The sequence below is a fragment of the Tripterygium wilfordii genome, chromosome 13 (assembly GCF_013401445.1).
Source record: "Tripterygium wilfordii isolate XIE 37 chromosome 13, ASM1340144v1, whole genome shotgun sequence".
Lineage (NCBI taxonomy): Eukaryota > Viridiplantae > Streptophyta > Magnoliopsida > Celastrales > Celastraceae > Tripterygium > Tripterygium wilfordii.
The window spans coordinates 12,732,649-12,755,801 of NC_052244.1; the positions used below are offsets into that span (position 1 = coordinate 12,732,649).

The following is a 23,153-nucleotide window of genomic DNA, read 5'->3' on the forward strand; positions in this document are numbered from 1 at the left end:
ACTAAAACGTGTGTGGGAGAGAGATTGTGCTGTTTGTTATTTTTATTTTTCTGTTTGGATTACGCTGCATATTTAAAATCAAATTCTTTTGACTGTGATTGTTGCTTTTATGAGTTTATTTAGTGAACTGTTCATTAAGATGACTAGCTAGGATTTGATAAAGGCTAAGCCGCGTCTCTGTATGAACCGTAACTTTTCAATATTAGAGCCAAAATCTTTTTTTTATCCCCGTCAAGAAAGAAAAGATTAGAGAAGACAAGGCATACACAAAAACAAAACAAAACAGAACTTTAAAAATTGAACCAATGACCTTATTATGTGAATGTTACTGAAAATTTAAACAACCATATTATCATTATGCTCCTGCTCATCCAAGGTATCAGCCAGGGACATGCCTTTTGTCTCAGGCAACCTCACTATAAAGAACCCGGAAAACAATAGTAGAGCCCCAAACACTCTATATGATAGCAATTCATTATTCCTCCAGGAAGCAACCAACACTGGCCCGAACATGGCACCAAATATAAGGGTTTGCCTTACTGCTGTCATTGCAAAGTTTCTCACGCAAGTTGGGAACAATTCTACTGTGTATATTAATATTACATTGTATGCAGTGCATGCACAGAAGAAGGATACCAATTCTAATCCCATCTGTATCGCTCCGTTTCCTGCTACTGTTGTCATTATACCAGATATCCCACTTAGGAAACAAAGTGTAAATAGTGAACCTTTTCTACTCCACTTCTCAATCATCAAGAATGTGAGAAAACTTGAAGGTATCTCCAATGCCGCGTTATATGTTACACTCAAGTAGAGATTCATGTCTAGGTTTCCAAGCCCCAAAGCCATACCAAAATATCCCAACCCGATACAGAAACCTGGTATTAGAAGTGCCACAATTCTCTGCAAAGCCCATTTTTTCTTAAACAATTTTCTGATCATGGAACTAGGATTAGTATTTGAAGTCTTTCGTGTGAGTACACGATTGTCTAATGGGTAGAGGCTTAGCATTGGATTGTCCATGGAAGGAGAAATGGTTTTAAGTACCTTGATTGCTTCTTCATACCGTCCTTCCGTGAAAAGCCACCTAGGAGATTCGCTCACAAAAAATTGAATTATCAAACAGTATATAAGTGTTGGAATGGAAGTCCATAAATAAAGTGATCTCCAAGAAGAACCTCTATTTATGTATGCAACGCCTGGCAAGGACAAGAACCCTAATGTGAAAAGCAGTTCTTCCATGACTCCTACTCGTCCACGCCATTCTTTTCCAACCTTCTCTGTTAACAATACGATGTTACATGTCCCGATTGGCACCCGACCAACACCAGAAATGAATCTCAAAACCGAATAAACCCATATGTTGGTCGAAAAGGCAGTGAGAGCAGTAGTGACAGCCATTGCTAAACATGATAGGAAAAGAAACTTCTTGCGACCAATTGATGAATCAGCTATTGTGGCTAGAAAGAACCCCCCAAGTAGGCTACCCATAAAGTAAGCTGAAGCTGGAAGTCCTGTGATGAATGAACCGGCGCACCCTAAGTCCCATTCAGATACCATTGTTGAGGGTCCATCCCAAGCCCAAGCAGACTTGGGGAGTTGGCAAATATTAGAGTCTGAGTTGCATATTGAATCATTCGTGCAGTGCCATTTCGGGTGGGCATCAGTGAAAATGCTGATAAACGTTTGTTGTGAATCAAAGAATGATGAAAAAGCCACAAGAACTGCTTGAACCAACTGTGCCAACCCAAAAGTTCCTATACTCTGTTCCATCATTTTATCCAGTGAAGGGAAGGTGGGTTCAACTTCTTTTGTTCTCTCTGTGTCAGCTGAATCTTCCCTGTTGAGTTTGTAGTACTGCTTATATGTTTCATCGTCTTGTCGATTAGTTTCTTTCTTGGCTGAACCAAATCTAGGCAACTCCAACATGAATGAATCTGCTATAGTGCTGTAAAACATGCGTAAATAATAAAATACACGAAGCTCTGAATGCACATCGATAAAAAAAGTATATATTAAGACCAATTACTTGGAGTGTCAAAGGTGCTAACTGCTTACCCGAGTTTGAGAGGTGATTTAAGCCTTGGATCAAGCACAGCTGAGCAGATAGAGAGAACAGGGAGAATTTCGAGCTTTAGTTTGTTCAGATGGGATTGAGAGAGGCGTGAATGAGGCAGTCAGGTTTTGAAAAAATGGAGGAGAGAATCGTGAAGGCGTGATTTTCTACCTAACAATTCAAAGTAGTCTTTGAGTTGGACACGGTAAGTTGGACTGGGCTGGGTCAAGTGCCGTACCCATAGGTTGTGGACCAGTATTTTTCAATATATATGTTTTTTTCTAATTGTGACGCGATATTCTTGACCCCCCGCACTTTTGTTTTGTACATCTGATTCATGACATGCACTTCTACACTTTCTTTTCTCGAGGCTCTTGAGTTGTGACAATATAGATATTTAATATTTCTTTTGTTGGCTGTGTTGCATTCAAATTACGTAATAGAGGAAACATGATTTACGATCTGGATCCAGGGAGGACTCTGCAATGCACAGGTGATGCACCGATTTCTTTTTACAATTTTGAAAAAAATATAAATGTATAGTATTTAACGTAATGAATTTAATATATTTTTTTGTTTGAAACAACATCAAATTTATCTCGCAGTCGAATATTTTAAATTTATATTTGATGGTTTAGAATTATAATTTTTTTACGTTGAATTTAATTTTTCTCCAAAAAAATATGTATCGTTATATCCATTAAATTAAATACTACACATTATGATTATTTTTCAAAATTATTAAAATAAAAATTGGTGTACAGGTTTATAGAGCTATGCATATGCCACAGGTGGTCCCCCAATCCAATCAATCTGCTCCTCGATCAAGAAGGAAGGATCAAGAGAACATGCTGTTCCAATAAACACTGACGCTCGACGTGGGCATTTAAGAGTCCATTTAACTGTCCGTGTCAGGGGGAACATGATCAAAAAGCCCAAAGAATTTGTGATTGGATTAGTTTTAGTATCCTTAAAAGAAAGCCCATATTTAAAATTGATGAAGCCCAATTATTAAGACTGTCTAAGGCCCGTTTACAGGCACTTGGACAAAAAAGGCCCAATAAATTGATAAATAAATGAAAAAAGGAATAATTTAAAAAAAGAGTCGTTCAAGGTGAGCGAACAAATTCCCCAGTAAATTGATAAATAAATGAGAAAGGAATAATTTTAAAAACAGTCGGTCAAGGTGAGCGAACAAGTTCCCTCGCCACCCTGCCGAAACATAATCCTTAGTTCACGTATTATACGTTAGAATTCACTTGCGTGTCTTCGGTTCTTCAGGATGGAAGGCTCTGCAGATGAGGCTGCGAAAGGAGTTACTGGCTTAGCAATGGAAGCATCTGATTCGGGACAACAGATGAACAAGAAGTAATCGACTCCTTTCACTTTTTTTTTTTGAAGTTTTTTTTTAAACGTTTGCTCTGTGATTGCTATTTTGTTCTTCGGTAATAGCGCACTCAAGAAGGCGGAGAAGAACCAGAAGAGGGGAGAGCAAAAGAGGCTCAAAGATGAGGCGAAGGCGAGAAAGGTAGTAATTTAGTATTTCCCTCTGTTTCGCTTATATCACAGTCCCATATTTAATTAAATAATTACATTAAGCTTAAAAAGTTAATTAGGTATTTTCATTGAATTAGGAGTAGGGTCGTTGTTGTTTGGAATTAGGATTCCTTATTTGTTATGTTTCCTAGATTATTTTGGGTGTCTATTTATATAAAAATGATGTCAAGGAAATGCCCAGGGCATCCCAAAAATATAATCTTTTGAGTCCTGAGTTTGGAAGATTATTAAAGCTCAAATTTAACTAGCAGGCGACTAAACATCCAATTTAGTCTTGGATGATGCTAATTCTCGGAATTAGTCAAGTTTTGGTATCAATAAGATCCGAGTGATATGGTTGGTGCTAATTTTGGGTATTCCTGAGTTAAATGTGTGTTTCATTTGCTTTAAATTGTTGGGACTTGGGAGTGTTACAGCTTATCATCTAGCTTTCATTGTTATTGCGCTGAGTTTTTTCATTCATTTATGAGTGGATGACGGAAATAACTTTGAACTTAAGCAAATTAATTTTGTATTATTTTTTTTTTCATACATGGTTTATCTTGGTTGACTTATGGATAAAATTGAGAATTTTGTGCCATTTATTGGTATCTTGCGGCTCTGGTGGTGATTTACTATGTATTTAATGGCCAGGATGCTGAAAAACCCAGCTCTCAGGCTCATAAATCTGCTGCTGCTGATGACGAGAATATGGATCCAACGGTATATGTGTATTCTCCCTTATGTTAAGTTTGTGGAATTTTCTTTGACTTGTGCGTTATAACCTTAATTGTTTTCTGGTTGTGGATATTTTATGTTTTCTTGTGAAGCAATACTTCGAGAACAGGATAAAGTATCTTGGAACTCAGAAGGCTGAAGGGAAGAATCCGTTTCCTCACAAATTCTTTGTTACAATGTCAATTGTAGAATACTTGGAAAAATATGAAGGCCTAAGTAATGGAGAGCATCTTGAGGATATCTCAGAATCTTTGGCTGGTATTGGGATCATGTGCTTCTATTCATATGAATATTATCTGTTTAATTAATGTTACATTAAGTTGATCTATTTCATTCTTTGTTTTGGAAAGGTCGAATTATGAGTAAAAGATCTTCCTCCTCAAAGCTGTTCTTTTATGATTTACATGGTGGAGGTGCTAAAGTGCAAGTTATGGCTGATGCAAGGTATCTTATTATGAAGAATCTCTGTTTATTTGATTATCATGTTCTTCTTATTGTAACTTGTGTTTGTATCTTTGTCATCTCGACCTTTCTATATAGTTGATGAATGAATCACTGCACTGGTATCCTTTCGAATATAGTATTCTAGTGATAGCTTGCTCACTGCATGGTCGGGTTTAGAATCGCTACACACCTTTTCATTTGCAAACACATGATTAACTTCCTATTTGGATTATAATTTGAATATATTTACTTCCTTTGAAGGACAAACCTTGTCCAAGTGTGAAGTTGCTTAACTAGAACCCAGGGGTCATGCGTTCAGATAAGAAAAGCTTCTCCATAATGCTTGGTAGGTTAGGGCTTTTCTACCCTTCTAAGACCCTGCCCTCCACAGGAGCCTTATGCGTTATTTACTTATTTGTTGTTCCCTTTTTAGGCATAAGAATATAGATGGCCCGATGTATCAAATATTTACCTATATGGTCATATATACTAATACTTTCATGGCTTTCAAAAATAGTTTGGTATCATAAGAGGCGTTAGTGTGGCATATTAACATTTTCAAATATGTGTTTTCTAGTCTTTCATTGAACTATATCTTACACTACATTCCGGAAGAAAATGAGAGGAGAGAGAAAAAAGAGATAACAGTCTATCCACGACAAATTTTGAAGAGAGAAAAATCATAATTCTCTCGAGTGTGGTGGGGAAGATGTGGGACCTCTTTGATTTTCTCATATTACATTCACTCCGACCTCCCCCCTCTCTCTCTCACTCTCAATGCAATACAATTTCAAGTTTATTTGCAGATGCTTGCTTTTGAGGGAGCGCTTCAATAGGATGTGGATCACATTTTGACATAGACATAGAATTTGATAGTCGATACCAAAGTAAGTGTTGGACAAATAGAATATCATCATATATTGATCTTCATGCAATTATATTTTAGACGAACAAAGTGTTACTTTTGTGCCAACTGGCATGGCTTTACCTTTGTTTTGTCAATAAAATCTGTTTTTTAAACTTTCAAATACTCGTGCTTGCCAACTACATCCAGTCATCCCTGAACTAAACTGCGACATATGCTTGTAAAAGAACGTAAACAACTCTCATGTAGAAGGCTCCCATAGTGGGCACGGTCGTGGGACAAGTTGTTTCCAGGAAATGAACATGTGACCTCTAGATTGTACCCCTACAACTCTACCATATGCTCGCCTGTAAAAAGGGTAAACTAACTCGTGCAAACTAACTCTCGTGCACAAGGCTCCCGCAGTGGTTGGGTCGGGAACTAGCAGGATGTACGTAGACCTGTCTCCTTCATAATATGTTGAGAAGCTATTTCTAGGAATTAAACTTATGACATCTGGGTTGCACCACTGCAACTCTACCACTGAGCCACGTAGGCTTGTATATGTGAACATTGTTTCATCCTTCCTCTAGCCTTTATTAGCTATGCCCTGCCAAGGAGGGTAATTACCGACGTGTCACTACTTCACTTTTGATGATACGACTACTAATTAATCACCTTTTCCCATATCTGGGATTAACATGGATCATCTTGTATTTCAATTGTTCTTGGCTTGAACTGTGACTAACGAGACAAAAATTTCTGTAACTGTAGCAAGTCAGGCATGGATGAAGCTGAATTTTCTAAGTTCCATGCCAGTGTCAAGCGTGGAGATATTGTTGGTGTTACTGGGTTTCCAGGTAATGTTTTACTTGCAGTTGGACTGCTACTAGGCAAGACCTTACCTATGCTTTGTCTTTGTATCCACCTTTTCCTTTTTGTTGAAAGTTGACATGTGACTTTTGTAATATCATAATTTAGTTTTTGAATGTTTCCTGTCATCTTTTGATGTCTGTAATACTTCTTTCAGGAAAAACTAAAAAAGGGGAGCTAAGCATTTTCCCAAAAAGGTTCATAGTTTTATCCCATTGTCTCCACATGATGCCAAGGCAAAAAGCTGCTCCTGCGTTGGAGAATGCCAATAATAATATAAAGGTGAATGAACTTCCAATTTTGTAAAGAACTTGATATTGGATGCACTCATTTCACCACATCAATCTTTTTTATTGTTGTGCAGAAAATGAATGCGTGGGTCCCAGGAACTACCCGAAATCCTGTAACATATAGTTTAAAAGATCAGGTACTTGGTGATGATGATGATGTTGTTGCATGCATTTAGAATTCTCTGCCTGAGTGATGTGTTCTTTTTCTCTATTATAGGAAACTAGATATCGTCAACGCTATCTGGACTTGATGTTGAATGGGGAAGTTCGACAAATATTCAAAACGAGATCAAAGATCATTTCATATGTTAGGAGATTTCTTGAAAACCTTGATTTTTTGGAGGTTAGCATTTATTTGGCTGCTGATATTAAATCTGTGCTGGTGGCATCTGGCTTATTGTAGTTTGAGCTTTAATATCTGGTCCATTCATCTTTTCCAGGTTGAGACACCTATGATGAACATGATTGCTGGTGGCGCTGCTGCCCGTCCTTTTGTGACACATCACAATGAGCTAAACATGAAGCTTTACATGCGTATTGCACCTGAACTCTATCTGAAGGAGCTTGTTGTTGGTGGACTAGACCGTGTGTATGAGATTGGAAAACAATTCAGAAATGAGGGAATTGATTTGACGCATAATCCAGAGTTCACCACTTGTGAGTTCTATATGGCTTTTGCAGACTACAATGACTTGATGGGTCTCACTGAGAAAATGTTAAATGGTAAGTGTCAACTGATGGATGTTGCAAGAGGTGGCTATGCCAATTGTCTTGTTTTCCTTGTTTTGGAGAAGTATTTGGAACGTTTTCATGACCTGGCTGATTTGACGTAGGGATGGTTAAGGAGCTTACAGGCGGTTCTAAGATAAAATATCATGCAAATGGCCTTGACAAGGATCCAATTGAGATTGACTTCACTCCTCCATTCAGGTCTGTAACTATACTTGGTCTATAATTTTGGACATTCAGAGGTGCAAGCCTCATGCCTGAGTATTTCTTTATTACTTATTAGTAGCCAGGAATTCCATTGAGCATCTTAAGGTTTATTTTGGATTAAGTTATGGGCATTATGACTGTTGCAGGAGGATTGATATGATAGAAGACTTGGAAAAAGAGGCCAATCTTAATATACCAAAGGACTTGTCAAGTGAGGAAGCTAACATGTATTTGGCAGATGCATGCTTGAAGTTTGATATCAAATGCCCCCCTCCTCAAACAACAACTCGTTTATTGGACAAAGTAAGTTTTCTTCTTTTCACTATTTATTTTCTGTGCAATGTATCTATCATCTTGAAAACTTTATTTGATGAGATGATGTTTCGTCTTATCATGTGTTATATATTGCTGATGAAGTTCTTGGTTCTGTCTGTCTGATTTCACTTGCTGGAGTAACAAAGTGAGAGTTTAATTGCTTGTTGAGGTTGAGGTCCTGGGAAACCATGACGGTTGGGGGACAGGAAAAGAGGATTGATGTGTTCTCTTTGAATGATGACTGTTTTAGGGGATATCGTTTGATGATTATAGCTTATCCAAAATCCACCATTATCCTATTCAAGTAATGGAGAATTGCTTTAGCTTATCCAAAATCCACCTGTAAGGATGTCGCGGAAAGTATAAATTATAGCCACAGTGCTGAAAAATGATATGAACATTGGGAATAGGCAGGCGGGTATATAATGTGCTGAATTATGGAGATTGTGGTGAATTTTTCCATGCTTTTCTTAGATCAATCAGTACTGACTAATTTCTTTGCATTGCTGAAATTCATTTTATGCTTCCATGCTAGCTTGTCTGGAATTTGATGTTATTTATATTTAAAGGCACGTCTTTTTGTTCTGCTATATGAATCTTTATGAGAAGTTAGTGAAGTTTCATGTGTGTTGTTTGGGCTTTTTTTTGGGGGGGGAGGGGTCAGGCTATGGTATTCTGAATGATGTAAATGAAAGAATATGCAAACCGCGTAGCGGCCGACTAACGATTTTTGCAACCATGCAATTAATAATGTATTCTCTTTTTGATTTTGGGTGAAAGAGAGTTAAAATAGAGAAATTTGTTGAAATTTTCAACGAATTTCTCTAATGGACTAATGAACCCGACCCCAAATTACTGGACAATATTGGGGCTTATGATAAATATTATATTAATGTATTTATGAAAGAAGTGCAGTAACTAGCTAACCTGTGAAGAAGAGCTTTGTGAAACATTTTATTACCTTCTCATGTTTTCTTCCTACTTGTGTTTGTGCAGCTTGTTGGGCACTTTCTGGAAGAGAAGTGTGTTAACCCAACTTTCATCATTAACCATCCAGAAATAATGAGTCCTTTGGCAAAGTGGCATAGAGATAGACCTGGCCTCACTGAGCGTTTTGAATTGTTTATCAACAAACATGAGGTAAGCGTATGCAACTTCACATTAATTACTCTTCTTTTGGCCAAATATTTTTTCCTCTCTTTTTTTTTGTGTTTTTTTAAAAAAAAAAAAAAAATTGTTCTGCAACCTTGCAGCTTTGCAATGCATACACTGAATTAAATGATCCTGTAGTTCAACGACAGCGATTTGCTGAACAACTTAAGGTATCAGCACGTGATGTAGCATTGAGCAAGTGTGGAGTTGTGATTTTTTTTCTTCTCTCTTTTATATGGAATTTTTGACAAAAAATTTGTTTGAATATCAGGACCGACAATCTGGTGATGATGAAGCCATGGCTTTGGATGAAACATTCTGCACAGCTCTCGAGTATGGTTTGCCTCCAACTGGTGGGTGGGGATTGGGTATCGATCGTCTTGCCATGATATTGACTGATTCTCAGAATATCAAGGTTTGCTCATCTCTCTCTCCACACGTATATTTGCATCCACATGTGTTGAACAAATATGTAATGTTGTTTGCAACTACTTAATTTGTTTTATGTTTTTCTGTTACAGGAAGTTCTCCTCTTTCCTGCTATGAAACCCCAAGATGAGCCACCTGCTAAAGGTATTTTGTTACGGCCTTTAATATGATGCACTTTGAATTATTTCTTCTTGCATCTTTCCACCTCTGTGCAGGATTGAAAATCATTGTTCACTTTGCATGTATCTTTTTGTTTTTGAGTTTTTGGATTCCCCTTACTAGTCAGTTCGTGGATGTTTCTTTGGTCTTTTGCAGCAACTGAGTGATGTTCCAGTGGCTAAAGCTTGCTGTTTGGCTTCTGTTATTCAAGTGCGGAAAATTCCAACAATAAGCAAGTGGAAAATTTAAGAGATGACAAATTCTATGCACTTAAAGATTTATCCCTCCCTTTTAACAACTTATCCCTTACTGTTACACCTTACAGGTTTTGTTAATAAAATAGACTACTTTCCATCTCTCCTGTACTGTGGGTCTGTGACTACTGAAAATCCGTTTATTTATCATGGAGCTAATTGGGCCATTGTGTCATTGGTTGTTTTGGTTGAAAAGGCCCATCACGGCGTTACTGGGCTAAAGGCTTACGTTGGATTTTTAGCCCAAACCATTACAACATTGTTGGGCTATGGGCCTATAATAGGTTTTTTCGAGAATCCAAATGAATTAGCTAAATGAAATTGCTTGAATTGCAATCCTCCTCTATTAAAAAATGAATTAACTAAAGATCGTTGAAGGGGGAGGGCGTATCAGGAAATTCAACACAGACTCTACTCAAAGCCCTAGCCCTAGTAGCAGCAATGAGCCCATCTATCAGAGAAAAGAGGGTTGCATTGACGGCCACGGCGGTCGCGAAGTCAAAAGGGATTCATGGCCTCTCAACACGAAGACGATGACGAAGACGACATAGACCCAATCAAAATGCTCCTACAGAACAAACTCGAAATTGACAATAGATTACCTACCGAACACGATGCTGAGGAGACGCAGCGCCATTACATCCGCTCGATCGACTCGACGGTGGTGATCAGACAGCTCCCATTCGAAGGTCTCTCATTCCAGCTCTGGCCAGCGGCGACAACTCTCGTCACTCTCCTCGACAACCATCGCGTTGACCCTACCAACATCGCGCTCTCCCGCACTCTATCAACCGTATCCAAAGGCCTAGATCATCCCAAAATTAACATCCTCGAACTCGGATCCGGCACCGGCCTCGTCGGAATCGCAGCCGCCTCCATTCTCGGAGCTAACGTCACGGTCACCGACCTTCCACACGTCATTTCCAATCTTGAATTCAATATTGAAGCCAACGCTGACATTTTGACGCTTCAAGGAGGTTCCGTCCGTGCGAAGCCACTTAGATGGGGAGAGGCCGAGGATGTGGAGAAGATTGGGCGGGATTATGATCTGATAATGGCATCTGATGTGGTTTATCATCAACACCTGTTTGAACCTCTGATCGAAACCCTACGATTATTGCTGGGAGGGGAAGAAAGGATGGTGTTTGTTATGGCTCATTTGAAGAGATGGAAAAAGGAGTCTGCGTTCTTCAAGAGGGCAAAGAAACTTTTTCAAGTGGAGACCATACACGTGGATAATCCTCGAGAAGGGTCTAGGACTGGGGTCGTTGTTTACCGTTTCGCGGCCAAGCAACAAAAACTGACCATCTGTTAAAACTAAAAACTGTTGTTGAATGATATCTATTATCCATGTGAGAAATTTTCACTCTCTCTTTCTTTCTTTTTTTCAATTTTTCGCAAATTTCTACAGGCATTTCTAAGATCTATCGTCGCCTCTAATCCCCAAATCCAATTCATTGTTGTCTCGCGTCGCTGCTGCTATAGTGCTATGTACTTATCCAGTCCATGACAACTGTTGCTACTGCTATGTTCTTGTCCAGTCCTTGACAACTGAGATCTTCCAGGCCGCTGGGATTCGCCTATATTCTCGTGTCTTCTCCTTGCCTTTATTGTCTTGGCTCATTGAAGTATTGTGCTTTTATCTTAGTTGAGATAGGGGTTGGAATTATTCTAACAATTTCATCTAAATTTCACCATCCAATGCAACAATATATTAGATTTTACAATACTACACTCAATGCATTCAATAATGCAAATAATGTGAAATTGCTGGAATCATCCGAACAAATCCTTTTCCATCTTAGTTGTTGTCTTTAGTCTGTCTTGTTAAAGGTTAAAACGACACATCCTTTAAAACGACACCTTTATCTTAGTGCTGGTTTGGTGTATCATTTTAATGAACCAACTGCACTTCTGAGGCCGAGGTCGATATTCCAAGACAATGTTTGAACCATTTTAAGACAATTTTCAAATTGTTCAATAACATGGGATCATTTCAAGATAAAATATTAGTTTACAGTCAGTCTTCTTCACCAATCTATCCTTCCTTATGAATGAAATTCCAAAACTACCCAGCTCCTTATTCTTACGCAACAGGACAAAATCTCGATCTCCAAGAAAACCCACAACCATACCCACTGTTTTACTGCACGAATGCGAAGAGACGCGAAAAGGGTGTCCGGTCATAGAGGCGGCGCCGTTTACGGTTTACCAGGTGGAGGATTTCAGGTCAGAGGTGGTTTCGGGTATGGAGGAAGGAAGTGGAGAGTATGTGAGAATTGGAGTGGGCAGTCCACCGAGAAAGAGCGTCCCTTCTCAATTGGCTTCTCCACGCCCAATCTCTTATTTAGTCATCGGACTTTTCATTTGGAAGGTGAATGGCGTTCCCTGGAGAATACCCGGTTGCATACCACCCACATGTAGTTTGCTTGCGGCACTTAATTTATCACAGTACTTTTAACAGCATATTTAGTTTATTGGCCTTCCGAACATGCTCACCAGCCACAGCAAAGGTCCACAACACTAAAGAACAAACAAATCCAGAATATATCTACCTTCTGTTTCTATATCGAGATTCCCCAGTACGTCTTAAGGAGAAAATAAAGCTTAACATTAACAATATTCGAAGTTCAGTTAGATTACTGTAGAAAATAACTTTAAAAAGCAACAGTAACTAAAAAAGATCTGGGTGGATTCGAACCACCAACCCCTCAGAGCCAATTGCTGGTCCAAGTGCTCTAAACCACTTTGAGCTTACAGATCTTCACAATTAGCCATAAAAACCACATCGTCTGATTTAGAAAATCACTTGGACAACAGCTCCATTGACACCACAATATTTGCAAATCATAACATTACATGAAACGAAGTGCCATAACAATAAACATTTCTAAAACCAAAACGAAAAATGTACGACAGAAAAACTAAACCATAAGCATTTTATGTTGACTTAAGAAAATGAAGTTACCAATTTAATCCCCGATTCCCCATTACTAATTTTGAAAAAATGTTCGGCAATATAAGGCGAGTTATTGACCATTGAAAATAAACGTTCCCCATCACTTTACCAAGTAAAAAAGGTGTGCTTCGAATTTAAACCTCATCCAAGGTGGGCTTTCCCTTACGGCCATTAAAAATTAAAAATAAATATTACAAATTCCAATCCAATTGTTCCACAAAAAACTTCAATTTCCCACTTAACTATCTTGGATGAGGCTTAAGCTATCACGATCCAAAATCCAAAATTAGTATAATTCATATCAATAAAAAAAAAGGATTTCCTACCAACCAGAAAACATTTGAGGGGCAACTTTCAACGATTAACTAGATAAAACAAACCACACAAGCCGCTCCAGTGTGTGTAAAATATTTTCTTTGAAGTGTTCAAAGGACATGTCTACAGCAAATCAAACATCAACATAATACAATAAATACGTAAAAAAAATCTAAATCTGTAGCAGCTACCATAATTGAATTGTAAGAGGAATAAGAACTCAAAACAGAAAATGCAGCAATAAATAAATGTATCTTGAGCTTCCCTTGGACGGGACTACCATATAAGACGAAATAACTACCATGATAAACGATGACGTTAGAATTACTATTGTTAAGACGAGGGCGTTTAACAAGTGCAAGTACCTAAATTCCACAAAAAAAAACCAAACCAAAACAAACCTTATTTCATAAAGGTTAACAAAAGCTTGAATGGTACAGATATAAGCCATCGCCACCTCGTCAATATAGGAGCACCGTGTAAAAAACTTCTTCAAATTCAGCAGAGAAGGCCAACAGCAGTTAAGCCGACACGGACACACAGTACCAATGAAAACGTCTTAAGCTCAACATACCATTAGAACCCAACGTTCTCGTACATAGATAAAGAACTCAGGAAATTGAAGTTCAGATATTTTTACAAAAAACTAAAAAAGATCAACGGGAACAATCACAATCTAAAATCTAAAATAAGTAACAAATCCTCCAGTGTATAGAGATCTTGATTACTTTATTAATAGTTACTAAAACAAACACCACACAGAACGGCTCCAAAATTGTTTGGAACACACAGAAAATTGCTGTATACGAAGGAAAAACATGAACAAATTATACTAGAACAATTAAATAATGAATAATCCAATTTCTGCCTTACAATGATAAATCTTTAAACACCGTTCTTATGAACTTCTCTAGGATATAAACTGTCAAGTAAAACCATTGCAGCAAAATTAATTACTTACGAATTAAACATTATGAGCGAATTAATGTTTTCGAACCATCCAGGTGACTTTTCTTTCCTCTTAATTGCAGGCTAGCGAAATTTAATATCAAAATGATAAAATATGCAACTGAAAAGTATTGGAAGACTGTGTCGGATGTTGAAGATACCTTCTATTCTTTGCCGGTGATGATGGACTAGAATTCATTGCATTTGTATATGAAGGACCGTGGATATTGCTGTTGAGACAGGAGATGGATCGGCCAAAAAATCACCGCCACAAAGGCAAACGAGCAAACACGCGAGGAGAGATCCCGGGCAATCCCCGTGCGATCTCCCCTCTAAACAGAAAACAGAAATTTTTATTAAGTATAGGGGTGACCTGCCATGCAAGCGCACCTGTCATGGCAAAGGTCGGATGACAAAGATTTTACGCTAACATTAGGACACCTTCATCTTGATATCTTCTACATCCAAATCGAAATTAATCCTCAAGAACGAAGGGAGATCCCAAATTTTTGCTAGATACAAACAGCACAACCTCAATACGAGATCAGTTCGTGCTAGTTACATATCTATATTGCTCAGATCCGAACCAGAATCAATCTCTTCGGTGATCACGAAAACATCAATCAACCAAAGGATCCACAGCGCGCGCGAACGCTGCACCTGCAATCTACAGTATAAGAGCAAACAACGTATCCAACTATAGAGTCAAGATCGGTATCACGGTCATCCAATAATCAGTTAACAGTCGAGATTTCGAAGTCCGATGGAAACTTAAGGAGACGAAAGACTCGAAATTCAGATGATAGATCTAATAAAATCAACGACGAGTGGGAATTGAGGGAAGAATCTGCGAATCAAGATCTGACAAAGAACAAATTAAAACAGTAACTAGGTAAAAATAAGAACAGATCTGAAGGAAATAATACCTCCACATCGAGATCTGAAAACATTTATCCCGTCTGGTCACGGCCGAGATTTAAAGTAGGACTCGGTTCAATATACACAAATCCCCCGTCAACATGTAGATCGAGAAGCGATCTACACAATTCTATAGAAGAAAACCCTGAGAGATTAGCCATCTGCACCTCCGATGAGAGTCAAAGAACGACAGAAACAAGAAGTTAAGCAGAGGCTAAAATGAAATTGAAGGATAAGAAAATTGTGAAGAAACCCTAGCTAATATAGAGGGTGTTCCGTAAAATGGACGTACACGATTAATAACGATTGAATTGATCAAACGGTTGACACACGCTAACGTGGGTTAGATGGGTAGGGGCGTGATTCAGCTGTCATGCGCTGGCGCGGCAACAAGTGTAATATCAATTTAGGAATGCTGTGAGGTGCGGTGTGGTGCTGTGAGTTATAAAATTGTGGTGCTGTGATGTGAATTGGAATGCAAAAAGCTGATGTGAGTTGGAACGCAAAAAAACTATCTGGTGCATCACTTTAAAAACTGTGTTGCTGTGCGGTGCGGTGCTGTGAGGTGTTTTTGGCGTATCTAAATTACGGTTATATTAGATGACTAATAATATTAATATAAAATCACTTAAGATTTACATTGTACATTAATCTTAAATAAAATAATTGACCTAATTTGATTACGTAGGACAATTCAACATATATTATAAGTGTTTGGGAGTGCTGTGAGGTGTGATGAGGTGCTGTGAGGTAAAAAACTATGGTGCTGTAAGGTGAGTTGTAACCTAAACACTGTTTGACGTGTCACAAAAAACCGTGCCGCTATGAGGTGTGTTGCAACTGAACACAATTGCAACACAATGCCAAATTCATACATTGTTTTGCGTTATTCTTACGCTTAGCGCTTACGGCAAATAACATCCCACCACGTACTCTTCAGTATCTAGGATATCATGCGAATAAGTATAGCTACAAATACCTACTCCCAATTCGAATTCCATTGCCATCCAGCCCACGAGATTGCAGTAAATAAAGCCCATCTAATTGGCCGAGGAAGGAATTAAGCCCGACACAGAACAAATTCATTTTCATCCGAACAATTATTTACAACACCAATTTATGACATGATGAAGATGAACACCTCTCTTCATTCTCTTCCTTCAAATTTTAAACCTTTCTTGCCTTTTATTTTGATTATAACTTGGCACTCAACAGCCACAGCAAAGGTCCACAACATATTTAACTTATTGGCCTTCCGAACAAGCTCACCAGCCACAGCAAAGGGCCACAACAAAAAGAACAAACAAATTCAGAATATTTCTACGTCCTGTTTCTATATCGAGATTCCACAGCACATCTTAGGAAGAAAATAAAGCTTAATATTAACAATATTCGAAGTTCAGTTAGATAACTGTAGAAAATAACTTTAAAAAGCAACAGCAGTACATCAAAGGAGATCTGGGTGGATTCGAACCACCAACCCCTCGGAGCCAATTGCTGGTCCAAGTGCTCTAAACCACTTTGAGCTTACAGATCTTCACAATTAGCCATAGAAACCACATTGTCTAATTTAGAAAATCATTTGGAAAACAGCTCCAACCACAATATTCGCAAATCATAACATTACATAAAACGAAGTACCATTACAATAAACATTTCTAAAACCAAAACGAAAAATGTCTGAAAAAATTAAACCACAAGCATTTTACGTTGACTTGAGCGAATGAAGTTACAAAATTAATCCCCGATTCCCCATTACTAACTTCGAAAAAATGTACAGCAATACAAGGCGAGTTATCCCTTTTGACCATTGAAAATAAACGTTTCAAATCACGTTACCAAGTAAAAAAGATGTGTATTTAGCATTTAAACCTCATTCAAGGTGCGCTTTCCCTTTTGGCCATTAAAAATAAATATTACCAATTCCAGTCCATTTGTTCAACAAAAAACTTCAATTTCCCACTTCATTATCGTCGTTGAAGGCTTAAGTTATCACGATCCAAAATTCAAAATTAATACTTCATATCGATTAAAAAAAAAGGGTTTCCTACCAATTAAAATATTTTCCAAAACTAAGAATTTCCAGAAATCCACTACGATACTGTTTGAGATGAGGCCTAAACTACCACCTCTACAATCAGAACATTGGGGGGCAATTTTCAATGATTAACTAGAAAAAACAAAAACCACGCAAGCCGCTCCAGAGTGTGTAGTATTTTCTTTGAAATGTTCAAAGGACATGTCTTCAGCAAATCAAACATGAACATAATACAATAAATACGCAAAAATAATCTAAATCTGTAACAGCTACCATAATTGAATTGTAAACAATCATAACAAATGAGAGCTTTATATGCAGGACATAAAAGATTAGTAAGCGGAATAAGAACTCAACAAGAAAATGCAGCAATAAATAAATATATATCTTGAACTTCCCTTGGAAGGGAATACCATATAAGACGAAATAACTACTATGATAAACGACGACGTTAGAATTACTATTGTTAAGACTCGGGCGTTTAACAAGTGCAAGTACCTAAATTCCACAAAAAAAACCAAACCAAAACAAACCTTATTTCATAAACGTTAACAAAAGCTCGAATGGTACAGATATAAGCCATTGCCACCTCATCAATATAGGAGCACCGTGTAAATTCCTTCTTCAAATTCAGCAGAGAAGGCCAACAGCAGTTAAGCCGACACGGACACGGCAGCACCAATGGAAACGTCTTGAGCTCAAACATATCATTAGAACCAAAGTTCTCGTACATAGATAAAGAACTCAGGACATTGAAGTTCAGATATTTTTACAAAAAAATATACAATAAATTAACGGGAACAATCACAATCTAAAATCTAAAATGAGTAAAAAATCCTCCACAGTATATAGATCATGATTACTTTATCAATAGTTACTAAAACAAACACTACACATACAACAGCTCCAAAATTGTTTGGAACACAGAACATGAACAAATTATACAAGAATAATCAAATGATGAATAATCAAATTTCTGCCTTACAATGATAATTCTTTAAACACCGTTCTGATGAACTCCTCTAGGATATAAACTGTCAAGTAAAACCATTGCAGCAAAATTAATTACTTATGAATTAAACATCATGAGCGAATTAATGTTTTCGAACCATCCAGGTGACTCTTTTCCTCCTAATTGCAGGCTAGCGAAATTTAATATCAAAATAATAAAATATGCAACTGAAAAGTATTGGTAGATTGTGTCGGATGTTGAAGATACCTTCTATTCTTTGCCGGTGATGATGGACTAGAATTCGTTGCATTTGTATATGAAGGACCGCGGATATTGCTGTTGAGACGGAAGAGATGGATCGGCGAAAAACAACACCGCCACAAAGGCAAACGAGCAAACACGCGAGGAGAGATCCCGGGCAATACCCGTGCGATCTCCCCTCTAAACACAAAACAGAAATTTTTATTAAGTATAGGGGTGACCTGCCATGCAAGCGCACCTGTCATGGCAAAGGTCGGATGACAACGATTTTACGCTAACATTAGGGCTCCTTCATCTTGATATCTTCTACATCCAAATCGAAATTAATCCTCAAGAACGAAGGGAGAACCCAAATTTTTGCTAGATACAAACAGCACAACCTCAATACGAGATCAGTTCGTGCTAGTTACATATCTATACGCTCAGATCCGAATCCAGAATCAATCTCTGCGGCGATCACGAAAACATCAACCAACCAAAGGATCCACAGCGCGCGCGAACGCTGCACCTGCAATCTACAGTATAAGAGAAAACAATGTATCCAACTATAAAGTCAAGATCGGTAACACGGTCATCCAATAATCAGTTAACAGTCGAGATTTCGAAGTCCGATCAAAACTTAAGGAGACGAACGACTCGAAATTCAGATGATAGATCTAACAAAATCAACGAGTGGGAATTGAGGGAAGAATCTGCGAATTAAGATCTGATAAAGAACAAATTAAAACAGTCACCAGGTAAAAATAAGAACAGATCTGAAGGAAATAATACCTCCACATCGAGATCTGAAAACATTTATCCCGTCTTGTCACTGCCGAGATTTAAAGTAGGACTCGGTTCAATATACACAAATCTCCCATCAACATATAGATCGTGAAGCGATCTACACAATTCCATAGAAGAGAACCCTGAGAGATTAGCCATCTGCAACACCGATGAGAGTCAAAGAACGACAGAAACAATAAGTTATACAGAGGCTGAAATGAAATTAAAGATAGGAAAATTGTGAAGAAACCCTAGGTAATATAGAGGGTGTTCCGTAAAATGGACGTACACGATTAATAACGATTGAATTGATCAAACGGTTGACACACGCTAAGGTGGGTTAGGTGGGTAGTGGCGTGATAATATGGACAGCTGTCATGCTCTGGCACGGCAACAAGAAACCCTTTGCGTTATTCTTACGCTTAGCGCTTACGGCAAATAACATCCAACCACGTCCTCTTCAGTATCTAGGATATTATGCGAATAAGTATGGCTACATATACCTACTCCCAATTCGAATTCCATTACCATCCGGCCCACGAGATTGCAGTAAATAAAGCCCATCGAATTGGCCGAGGAAGGAATGAAGCCCGACATAGAACAAATTCATTTTCATACGAACAATTATTTACAACAGCAATTTATGACATGATGAAGATGAAATCCTCTCTTCCTTCAAATTTTAAACCTTTCTCACATTTTATTTTGATTATAACTTGGCACTCATGTGTTTGATATCTCATAGAGATCTCGAGTTTTATTTGCATATACATATCGATGATATACATATATGTGGGGAGAGAGAGTTTTGAAGCCATTTATTTATCTACATGTCCCCACCATTTTAAAACTAAATAAAGAGGGGCGTATTATTGTCCACCTTTTTCATATTTTAAATTTTTATACGTCTATCTGAAGAAATAAAGGAAGGTATGGGCTATAAAGTTTCTCAGATCCATTTAAGGTATGCCCAATATCCGGCAAGCCCAAGTTGCCTTCCAAAATGCTAATAATCCGTTCTTATTTACTTTTTTTAATATAAAAATAATGTAAAGTTCAGGTAATTAGGGCCCGCGTTTTCATCACAGCGTTAAGTTCGTTATTCGCGGCAGCTCGCAACGCGAAAGGGAGCGAGAAGGAGAGAGGAATGGGAACTACGAGAGAGATGGAGAGAGATCTCGAGTGCTTGATTCCGATTGCAGGACTAGAAATCTCAGCAAATGAAGCGAGAAATGTCTCCTCTGGTTCGGTTTTACCGCAGGCGTCGTCTTCTCATCACAGCTCAGGCAAAGAGGTTCACTTCTCGTTTTCTGCCGTAAATTCAATTTTTCTTTAGGGTTATCGAATTCACATGTGAAATTACTTGCAAAAAATGAGGGGAAAAAATTCTTATTACTTCTTAATTGGTTAAAGTTTTGAGATTCCTTTTGTGCCATTGTTAGAATTACGGCATCCATAGTTGTCAGTGATTGTGGCTTAGTAGATGTTCTTTTTCTGATCTAGGAATTAAATGATCTTATGCTTCTCTTATTACTTTGAATTATTCAATGAGTTTGTCTTAATTTCAATTCAGGACAATAGCACGTCTGTTTCCCAAAAGAAACATTGACAAAGCAGTCAAATTCGTAGAAGCTCCAGAGCTTTTGTCTCTAATTGTTACTCCAGATTTTGTGGCACTTCCATGTCCCTGTTCGTGGTGGATGGGAATTATGGGTTTCTTGTATGTGAATAAACACTACAAAATCTATTCCTTCCCTTTTAACTTAGAACTTAGAAGAATAAGAATTTGTGCAACTTGATCATAGATTATGGTAAGAATTTTAAGGCATTAATCTCAGTGGCCATGAAACGGCTTTAAATGCGGCATTAAGTCTCTTAATGGTAATTAAGTTTGACAGAAATATTTAAGTCTCTTAATTGTAATTAAGTTTGACTTGAAATATTGCTTCCTCAAATGGTAAAGTTTGATAAGCATTTTGTGTTGTTTCTGTTCAGGCATTCTCGAAAGTCATTCGTAGCTGGGCCTCAAAAAAGTTTATGACAGGATGGTTAGCTCTTTCCTGCCTTATTTCCTTCAATTTATCTTCGGTTACTAAACTCATTAGAATTTGGCCATAGTTCTTCATATATTATATCATTTTGATCAGCTTTGATTTTTTAACTTCTCTTCCTCCTTGATAATGGGAGTTTAGAACGTATAACTGATGATATTTTTCTGTGCTTTCACTCGTGACATGCATTTCACTTTGTTTTGCAGTGTCATTTTACTTCCTATAGCCATCACGTTCTACATTACTTGGTGGTTTATTCATTTTGTGGATGGGATTTTCTCTCCTATCTACACTCACCTGGGAGTCAATACATTTGGTGAGTTGATACTCTCTTGTAATCTTAGTAGGTGGTTTTGTTGCTTGAAAAATGCATTTAAGGGCCTAAATTATTGACTAATGCATCATGTCAACACCATCATGAAATATTTGATCCTCTCTTATAATTGGTCATTTTGCATACACAAATTATTTTAGTTCGAGGTTTGCTTGAGAATTTTGATGTGATGGATACTGAACTGGTGATGTAGAGATGAATACTATGTCGGCAAACTTTTGTGATGCTATGAATGAATTTGATTGTTATACTTTATAGAGCAATAGTTTTATCTCCTCGCTCCTGTGGGACTTCATTGAAGGTGGTAAGGGATAACCAGGGAAGGGTTTCATTTCAACTCTAGGATGGCAAGAAGTCTAATTGCTATTGCTTTTATGATATTTTTAATGTGTACTATAACGTCTTTTATTGTGCTCTTTGCGTTCGTGTATAATATAGTTTTCCTTCTAATTTCTAACACCAATTACAGGCCTTGGATTTGTAACCTCCATCACCTTCATCTTCCTGATTGGAGTGTTCATGTCTTCATGGTTGGGAGCTTCTGTTCTTAGCCTGGGAGAATTGTTTATTAAGAAAATGCCCCTCGTTAGTTATATTTACTCTGCTTCTAAACAGATTAGTGCAGCAATATCACCAGGTTAATACAATTGACTTCTCTCTATAGCTTTTTCACTTACAAACCCATATTTAAAAGTGCCATCTCCAGACCAAAGCTCCGGAGCCTTCAAGGAAGTGGCCATCATAAGGCATCCTCGTATTGGAGAATATGCGATAGGTTTCATCACGTCTACTGTTGTTCTCCGTGGAAGTTCTGGTGCAGAGGAATTATCCTGTGTATATGTTCCCACCAATCACATGTATCTTGGAGACATGTTCCTTATCAGCTCAAAGGATATTATGAGGCCTAATCTTTCTGTTCGAGAGGGAATAGGTAAGATCTCTTATAGTCTTATCTAATTCACAACGTGATTTGACTTATCTCCATTGAGTATTGTTAATGTTGTCTCCCGTTTTCCATGAACCAGAAATTGTCATTTCAGGTGGTATGTCAATACCTCAGATAATTACTACATTGGATGCGCAAGCCATTCCTACCAGAAGCAGCAAATTTGCAGTGCCAAAAGTTTAGCTGTTCTTAGCTGACAAATATTGTTACATTTACATCCAAAATGCAAGACACTTATAGCGCACAGGTCAGTACTGCTCCAACTATGTAGAACGGAAAATTGTTTAACACCTAATAGAAATTCTTGAATGACATGCTGCCTTGGACGGTTGGTGTTGAGATCACAGAGGGAGCCCTATCAAAATGATGGTGGCCTTGTTTGTCTTCTTCCTTCTTAGATTCAACAGATTGTAAGTTGTAATTAATGGTTGATATAAGTAGGACGTTGAAATGACCCTCAGCTGACTGAGTTATCTCATGTTTAGTGTTCCTTTTTATTTCATACCGTTTCTGTTACAGTTTGTTGAAGAATGGAAGCTCTCAATAACGATACGGTCGACTTTTTACGAATCATGGTCAGAAACATCAAAAACTTCATTTGATTTGCTGGAAATGTTAAACAGACAGTTTGCCTCTTCAA

General features: G+C 37.8%; 4 protein-coding genes and 1 long non-coding RNA gene across 11 annotated transcripts; 3 read left to right on the forward strand and 2 right to left on the reverse strand.

Moving 5' to 3' along the window:
- Positions 1 to 275: 275 nt before the first annotated feature.
- Positions 276 to 2,459, reverse strand: LOC120013890 (organic cation/carnitine transporter 2-like). Of its 2 annotated transcripts, none has more exons than XM_038865866.1 (2): positions 2,059 to 2,459; positions 276 to 1,937 (listed from the first exon to the last, which is right to left on the reverse strand). In XM_038865866.1, exon 2 carries the CDS (start codon positions 1,927 to 1,929, stop codon positions 337 to 339), a length of 1,593 nt encoding a protein of 530 aa, XP_038721794.1. In that variant the 5' UTR covers positions 1,930 to 1,937; positions 2,059 to 2,459; the 3' UTR covers positions 276 to 336. The 2 variants fall into 2 exon arrangements, with proteins under 2 accessions (XP_038721794.1, XP_038721793.1); XM_038865865.1 differs by having other exon boundaries at positions 276 to 1,948.
- A 67-nt stretch (positions 2,460 to 2,526) lies between these two features.
- Positions 2,527 to 10,041, forward strand: LOC120013888 (lysine--tRNA ligase, cytoplasmic-like). Of its 4 annotated transcripts, XM_038865863.1 has the most exons (18): positions 2,527 to 2,549; positions 3,338 to 3,424; positions 3,509 to 3,584; positions 4,247 to 4,315; positions 4,423 to 4,588; positions 4,681 to 4,774; positions 6,393 to 6,478; positions 6,649 to 6,773; positions 6,856 to 6,918; positions 6,999 to 7,124; positions 7,222 to 7,504; positions 7,615 to 7,711; positions 7,864 to 8,020; positions 9,029 to 9,172; positions 9,286 to 9,354; positions 9,456 to 9,599; positions 9,706 to 9,757; positions 9,929 to 10,041. In XM_038865863.1, exons 1-18 carry the CDS (start codon positions 2,542 to 2,544, stop codon positions 9,937 to 9,939), a joined length of 1,857 nt encoding a protein of 618 aa, XP_038721791.1. In that variant the 5' UTR covers positions 2,527 to 2,541; the 3' UTR covers positions 9,940 to 10,041. The 4 variants fall into 4 exon arrangements, with proteins under 4 accessions (XP_038721791.1, XP_038721789.1, XP_038721792.1 ...); XM_038865861.1 differs by lacking the exon at positions 9,929 to 10,041 and having other exon boundaries at positions 9,706 to 9,906; XM_038865862.1 differs by lacking the exons at positions 2,527 to 2,549; positions 9,929 to 10,041 and adding an exon at positions 2,937 to 2,960 and having other exon boundaries at positions 9,706 to 9,906.
- Positions 10,042 to 10,380: 339 nt separating this feature from the next.
- LOC120011798 (protein N-lysine methyltransferase METTL21A-like) lies at positions 10,381 to 11,609 on the forward strand. Its single transcript, XM_038862920.1, has one exon. The coding sequence runs from the start codon at positions 10,538 to 10,540 to the stop codon at positions 11,339 to 11,341; it is 804 nt and encodes a 267-aa protein (XP_038718848.1). The 5' UTR covers positions 10,381 to 10,537; the 3' UTR covers positions 11,342 to 11,609.
- A 2,083-nt stretch (positions 11,610 to 13,692) lies between these two features.
- Positions 13,693 to 15,411, reverse strand: LOC120011722. Its single transcript, XR_005471102.1, has 2 exons — positions 15,175 to 15,411; positions 13,693 to 15,109 (listed from the first exon to the last, which is right to left on the reverse strand). It is a non-coding gene; the product is annotated as an uncharacterized LOC120011722 (long non-coding RNA).
- A 4,819-nt stretch (positions 15,412 to 20,230) lies between these two features.
- LOC120012368 (protein LIKE COV 3-like) lies at positions 20,231 to 22,978 on the forward strand. Of its 3 annotated transcripts, none has more exons than XM_038863765.1 (6): positions 20,231 to 20,476; positions 21,178 to 21,230; positions 21,440 to 21,549; positions 22,037 to 22,204; positions 22,274 to 22,498; positions 22,608 to 22,978. In XM_038863765.1, the coding sequence occupies exons 1-6, from the start codon at positions 20,330 to 20,332 to the stop codon at positions 22,694 to 22,696; spliced, it is 792 nt and encodes a 263-aa protein (XP_038719693.1). In that variant the 5' UTR covers positions 20,231 to 20,329; the 3' UTR covers positions 22,697 to 22,978. The 3 variants fall into 3 exon arrangements, with proteins under 3 accessions (XP_038719693.1, XP_038719694.1, XP_038719692.1); XM_038863764.1 differs by having other exon boundaries at positions 20,234 to 20,476; positions 22,593 to 22,978; XM_038863766.1 differs by lacking the exon at positions 22,037 to 22,204 and having other exon boundaries at positions 20,232 to 20,476; positions 22,262 to 22,498; positions 22,593 to 22,978.
- Positions 22,979 to 23,153: the final 175 nt, after the last annotated feature.